This window comes from Histoplasma capsulatum, genomic scaffold (assembly GCF_000149585.1).
Source record: "Histoplasma capsulatum NAm1 scaffold_7 genomic scaffold, whole genome shotgun sequence".
Lineage (NCBI taxonomy): Eukaryota > Fungi > Ascomycota > Eurotiomycetes > Onygenales > Ajellomycetaceae > Histoplasma > Histoplasma mississippiense.
In genome coordinates this window covers 1,656,360-1,663,459 of record NW_001813976.1, presented here as the reverse complement: position 1 = coordinate 1,663,459, position 7,100 = coordinate 1,656,360, and the positions used below count along the sequence as shown (strand labels likewise).

The window sequence follows — 7,100 nt, the reverse complement described above, 5'->3', positions numbered from 1 at the left end:
GGGGTAAGATGAGCTCGAGCAGCACAAGCAAAGAGAAACATGGGATCACAATGGAAAACGAGCCGAGAAGGTGGAAAGATGAAGCCGAAGTAGATAGAGGAGAGAGAGAGAGAAGAAAAGAGGAAGAAGAAAAGAGGAAGAAGAGAAAGAGGAAGACGAAGGAAGCAGGAAAATGAGTCGAACCAAAGGAAAACGGCAAGGTAAGCGAGAGTTCTCACAGGGGGGCCCGCCCGTACTGTCCTGTCCTGTCCCGTACTGTCCCGTATCAACTGCGTACCAGCGCGTATTGTTTGGACTCTGGGCGCCGTGGGCAGCGGAAAAGGGGAACACCTGACACCTCCACAGAACGGCGGCTGGGCCAATTGGCAGCCGTTTGTGGCGCTGGGTGGCTCCGTTTGATACGATGCTCATGGCTGGATCAGAACGGTAGATGGCGTATCGTACGGTATCTTACCAAGACCGGCCGCGCATCATTTGTGGAACTGGGGCAGCGTGAACTACCCAAAGTTACGCCGCGCACGATGCTTGGTACGGCTAGGAACAGCGAGCACAAGCCCCACAACAGCTCCCAAGCTCCCCTGACTGTGTGCGCAATACACACGCAATACATCACACCGTAACTTTGGATGCTGTTGTCGCCACCCATACCTTATATATCCGTACATGTCGCCTGTTATTTAACTGCGGTAATGCTGAATGCCGCCCGTCTTCACAGCTTTACAGCTCTTGGGTATCAAGCTCTCTCGCCCAGGAAGAAGAAAGGAAAGAAAGGAAAGAGAAAAGAAACCTAAGCCAAAAAGAGAGAGGGAGAAAAAAAAGGAAGAGGCTGGGACGAGATTATGGAGCATGCGAGTGGATAACTCGGCCCTGCTAAGGAGCTGTGGCTCCACCGCACTATTTAACCCTGGAATCCATGAATCATGATACCCCTGGTTCCAACTGCCAGATGCGTGCGGTTGCGCATGGGTTTAGCAACGGCGTTTTGCATGACAGCATCCTCCATTTTTACAGCCGGGCCTTGTATCTTTTTACAACCGTGTTTCTTTTATTTAGCCTTTTGAGTTACTCTGTAACTACTTACCCCTGGTTGCAGGCAGTATTAGTGATGTCGTTGGGCGTGTTTAAGTTGGTGCTCCAGGGACGGTGCTGATAAAGTTGGGGCCCACTTAACTATCTTTCCATCCATGTTCACAGCTTTATGTAACCCCATTTTCAACTTCATCAAGAACCCAAAGTTCAACTAAAGTTCTGGATAAACCTCTCAAACGAGCTGGTAAGTTCGCAGCAGAGTCTCCAGCCTACCACACTCTAAACGCGTCAAAAGAAAAGAAGAAGAGAAGAAGCGAAGAGAGGACTACGTCCTTGGCTGAATGACGGGTTGCTTTTGTTTGGGCGGCGTCGTCAAGGGGAGCAGAGGGCAGCAGACAGGTTTGTGTTGGCTGAATTATCTGCTGTTCGTTGGCCAGGATATATCGCGCAACTCGTTCAAGATGAGATGTCTCTCTGATTTGTTTGTTTATTTTCTTGCTGCGAATGGCTGCTTCGCGAAGAGCGCTCCTCCACCACCGTAGCAGCAGACTGCAGTATCTTCCAAACCAACCATGTCTTCGTCCGAAGCTTCTGTGTCTCAACGATTGATTATTTTGACTTTTTTTTTTAACTTCCTTATTTTTGGTTGTTTCTGTTTTGATTTTTTACATGTACGGAGTATATATAATTATAGACATACATTGCGCTCTCTGGGCGTGCTAGTATCTACTCTCCCTGGACGCTTATGATTAGAGTTAAACCGAGAACCATGGGAAACCTATAACAACTATAACACAGCTGATCTCGTCATTTTTTCCTTAGATTGCTGAAACAGAAATATACAACAGGATTTGTTTTTGTTCTCAACGGGAAACGTGAAGGGTCACAAAGGCGTCACAGAACGGGTAAAAAAAGGTTCTCGAACCTGTCGGTCCCACGGCTGTCAGCCCGAAACCTTTTTTGTTTTTTTTTTTTTTTTTTTTTTTTTTTGAAACTGTATGAACTGCTTCTCGCAGGCAGGCTTGGTAATGAACCTTGAACAACAAGAAAGAGTTGGAACTTTTCATCCCCGTCATCGCAAAGTTGAGTTGGGAGACGAAGCACCCCGCCCGATGAGTTGCTTAATCTGTTACACGCACCAACCCCGAGATTGGACTTGAAAGGAAGCGTTCCATCCAACTTAGCTAATTATGCTCAATGATGCTGACCAACAATTCCCAACCAACCGCCCATGTGGTGAGGGAAAACAAGAAAGAAAGAAATAATGAGGCTGGTTCCTGCTCCTCATAATTTCTTTCACCATTCCTGCGCCAAGTCCAAGTATTTTATATATCAACCCCTCTCTCTAACTTCCTGCTTTGATTCTCCAGGGTAAGATCCAACAGAATAATGCCATTGCACGTGCTGCGAAGACCCAGATGATCTCACATTACAACCCCGAGCTCTCTTGTCTATCTTCAATAGCAGGGAAATTGAAAGGAGAGTGGGAAGAAACATGGATTGAAGCAATGAACGGGTTATCTGGCTTGCCCAACTGGGTTCAGGATGTAGCAACGTGTATTTTATAAGGAAACCATCGGTGATAATATCCCACTTCTTTCTTCATTGACTTATTCCTCTGTAAAGCGAAAATCGCTTTCATGGCTTAGCTGGTTACCCCCCTTGCCGAAGAATCATGGCAATTTTACTGTACTCGTACGATGCCCCGTCTATGGAATGATGGCCGGAGCGTGCATTGATCAAGTCGATGAGATATGGATATCAAGCTCAAGGACAGAAATCGGAGAGAGGATAGGGTCGGATGAAAAGTCAAATAATGGAATGGAAGTTCGAAAATGAAAAAGCACCACGGTTTTGCACACAATTGGGTCATCCATCACAAACAATAATGATTCCTCTCAGGACATACAGCAGAAGTGATCTTGCCATTGGTCCGCGGGGAAGGTTCTGTAGCGCTCTTGAGGTTGTATCTATCTAGTCGTCGATCCTGTGTTGTGATAAAACTGCATAGATAAGTATATGTATGTATATACATACTCCGTACAGATCCGTATATTTATTTGCAAGGCCGCCTCCGGGAGATGGCCAGGCACTGACTGAAAACGGTCTGTGCGAGTTTCAGTGTCTGATGGGCATTCACGAGGGGTTCCTCCTGCTCAGCGGCGCTTTTTACGCCGTAGATCCCACGCTTGGCTGGGCAATATCCACTAACGGATTACTATGCAGCACTCTCCCTCCGGCATAAGTGGGTTGCTGTATTCTGTACAGAGCCAGTTGGACGCATGTCACACGGCAAAACCATTTACGGGAACGCGGTGCCTGTAGCACTAGTATGTAAGGTAAATACTAATCATGATATTCGCCCTTCTATTGACAGGGGCGAGCTTGTTTACTTCACTTCTGTTTTTGCCAAGGGGGAAAAAAGAAGAGAGATAGAAAAGCGGAGCCTCAACCGATCCAGCCCATCTTTGATTAGTGAGATTTCGGCCATCCGAGTTGTTTTTGGGGTGCTTTCACTGGCTTTGTAGAACCACTAGTTTCGTCTACAAGATCGACAGCTGCAGCAGCTTGAGCATATATTTATTACTAGGCGCTGCGCAGTGGTAATTCCTGCCCCGTACATACGTAGTACATACCATACTGGGTGTACTTGAGTCTTGGTATGTGATATCCCGTATTGAAAAGGTCACGCCGCCGTTCTTGAAGGGTATTAAGTTGGTAACTATGCAGCCACTAGTTATTTCTCTCTACGAGACGAACTAAACCTCGAAGGGTGGATTGGTGGAAAGGAATATGCAATGTCAAAAAGAATGTGAGGGCGTGATGCCTTTCCGTGATGCCTTTCCAAACCAAAACTGATTATCTACCGATCTGTATACGGAGTATGGGATTCGGGAAGGAGTCGATATCCATACCCTGACATTTTCTACGACTAGAAGTCGGGGGGATCTGTTATATCGATAAAAAACGAGGAATGGGAGGAACCAGCACCAAACGTGTTCTGAATACTGAAAGCATCTTTGGTATTGATGAATTCGAAAAAAGGATTACCCTGTTTGTCTTCCTCCTTTCCCCCTCCTTCTCTCGCCCTCTCTTTCTAAACATATATACATTTCACTATAAATCATCTATCGCCCGACTTAAAAAAACAAGTATATGCACAAACACACCATTCATTCCCTGCTGGAGGGTCCTCTCTGAATAAACTAGTATTTTTCCCATGAATATATACCTCCTCAACCCTGCATCAGCGCCTGCTACTTAGCAATCAAGATATCAATGCGAGTAAGAACCTTGCCATACTCTATGAAATAGCATACATACATGGATCCTGGGCATTCGGGGGGTTCCGCAAAAGGACCTGAAAGGTGGGTTATTGGTGTGATAACACCAAAAAAATCCCTTGTATCTCCTTCAGCTTCCTTCCACTTGACGCCAATAACGATTCTAACGCTCCCTCCTCCCCGCAGGCTGAAGTCAATGAATCATCATGACGCTCCCCACGCTCAAGCCAAGCAAGGCATATTTGAAGGCATGCGGTGCCTGTCCTTGAGCGGGGCTTGCCGCTGGCTTGAAGAAAACCGTGAGGCATTGATTGAAGAGCAAGGCAGATTCAGATTTAATAGTTGGCTGAGTTATTTCCATTGGCAGCCCTTTCTCCCCAAGCCATCATTATTAATACATATTAAGTCACTTACTTTTCTCGCGCATGAAAGCGTGAGCACGCGATCAGGTCTCTTTTCGATTGAATCCTTGTTATGTTTTGCTTTTTTCATAATCTGACGATGATATGATCTGATTTGATCCCTGCGGGGTGGACGTTGGAACTTGGACTGTTGACGTGGATGGAATTGGAACGGTGATTGGGTGAGGGGGGTCTTGAGAAAATGCAGCTAGGCATGGAGCCTGGGCTGAATGGCATGGCAATTCATTCTTTCGGCGAAATCAAACAAAAAAGATCAGGTGAGTTGACAGGGTGGAGATGGACGAGGAGCTAGTCCGGCGTCGAACGTCTTGGGGCTTTAATTTTGAACCCAGCGCGTACATCCTGGGTCGGGTGATTCGTTGTCGGTAATGTCGAATGAGAGAGGGCCCTTTTTCGAGGAGATAAAGGGCAGACCGTGTGCGGATGTTTCGTATGGCATGATGCCATTATTGAAGTGACGGAATGAATCATGAAACTTGCGATATGCAATAAGTCATCTGATAATGTGGAGAAAAAGAAATTGGAAACGATAAAACGGGCTTGATATAGGGTTTAAGAATCAGGAGGAGCCATGGAAAACAAGTACGAAGTAAGCAGTACGGCGAATGTTCAGAACCAACAGCCTTGGAGGTGGATGAACGGATACTTGCCTTGCATCCAGTACTCGAACGAACAAGTCCTGATTAGGAAATGAACAGTCTCTTGCCTGGCGAATTGAATTAACTAGGCTTTGTTCAGAAGCAAGCCACATTGGAAATTGTTGATATCCGATCATTCCTTTGCTTTTCTTTCTATCCATTGTTCTCCGTATTTACCATCAAACCATCATCCCGCAACAAGAGACATGATGATGAGAACCATAATATAAGGAGACACAGAATACGCGGGCACAGCACAAGCCCCCGGATTTCGCCTCCTTCGTGGTCGTTCTATTTTTTTATTTACCCTGAGTGGAACTGAGATGGTTTGTTCCACCCATCCCGTAAGATCCCCTTTTTTCCAGTGATTAAAGGATGTACGGGAAGGCATGTTTCGTCAGATAAGAATTGAAAAAATAATGTTGTTCTATGAGCCTGTAGTTCATTTCCCGCAAAGAGGCGGTGGTTGAGCGACGTAGGTTGAATGAAGCAGGGAGTCTAGCGCGTTGTGAACGACACAAGTTCCACGCAGGATTCATCACTTGCAAAAACTCAACTCCTTCCAGCCGTCCCATAGCCGACCATGATATCGCCCTGCGATCCGGCCATCCTAAGCAACAATCCCCAGTTCAAAGCCCTCCATCAACAGCTGACAACGGCCATCTTAAACCCTGATGGCTCCACACGCGCCCATGCCGCCGATCCGTCCCGGAGAGCAGTGCAGGCTGTAAGTTTTATGTCGGGCGGACTGATGAGGAGGGTCTTATTTTCAGAGAGACGCGTGTATACATCGATGACGATAGACTGATTTCGAAAACAGGATCTCAAGAAGTACTTGGGAAGGGCGGTGAAAGCGCGGATATTGACCAGGGTGGTTGCGCAGGTTGCGGTGGGGGATGGGAACGGGGGTTTAGATGATGAGGTGAGTCCTCCATTTCGTAAATATTTGTGGATAAGGGGATGGAAATGCTATCTTTTCCTTTGCATAGAGAAATACCGATATATACATTATATCATTGACTGACACTTTGAGGCTTCTGATACTTCAAGCTCCGAAACCTTGTTTCCGTCATCGTTCTCTACCTTCAACACCCCCCCCAATAATAACAATAAAGAGAACGAAAATAAACAAATCTCCCCGGACGAGACCTCCGAGCTCCTCTCTCTTCTCTCCCCAGATCTGAAAAAGTTCCACTCGGCAATTCCCTCCCTCATCCCTAGCATCACCGCCATCCTCGCCGCGGACCTCACTCATCTAAAAACCCTCGCCAACGCCTCACCCCCTGTCAACAACAGCAGCAACAATGATAGACACAACTACCAAACCGCCACAAACACCACCTCCTCTTCCTCCTCCGCCCGCATCGCAACCAACAAGAGCAAAAATACCCAACCACGCCCTAGTAACCGTCTCCGCCCCCTCTCCCTCAAACCCTCCCCAACCGATATATCCCTCCCATCCCAGCTATCCAGCCGCTTGCGCACCCTCCGTACAATCCAATCGCACGACCTCCCCACTTCCCGTAACAAAATGACAGTCACGGCCGCAGCTGTATTGGCTGCCCATGCGGTTGTGATGGAGCGCGTGATACATATTCTTGAGCGTACCAGCACGGCGTTTTGGCGCGCGGGGTGAAAGCGAGAGCGGACCATATGGCAGTGTGTTGGATGGGGTCGCAAGGAATGTTTGGCATGCTATTTCCTTTTACTTTGTTCTCTTTCATTTT

General features: G+C 47.1%; 1 protein-coding gene across 1 annotated transcript; it reads left to right on the top strand.

Moving 5' to 3' along the window:
* Positions 1 to 4,916: 4,916 nt before the first annotated feature.
* HCAG_06109 (predicted protein) lies at positions 4,917 to 7,009 on the top strand (the record flags this gene model as incomplete). Its single annotated transcript, XM_001538454.1, has 6 exons — positions 4,917 to 4,992; positions 5,285 to 5,324; positions 5,815 to 5,848; positions 5,951 to 6,100; positions 6,194 to 6,295; positions 6,407 to 7,009. 6 exons carry the CDS (start codon positions 4,917 to 4,919, stop codon positions 7,007 to 7,009), a joined length of 1,005 nt encoding a protein of 334 aa, XP_001538504.1.
* Positions 7,010 to 7,100: the final 91 nt, after the last annotated feature.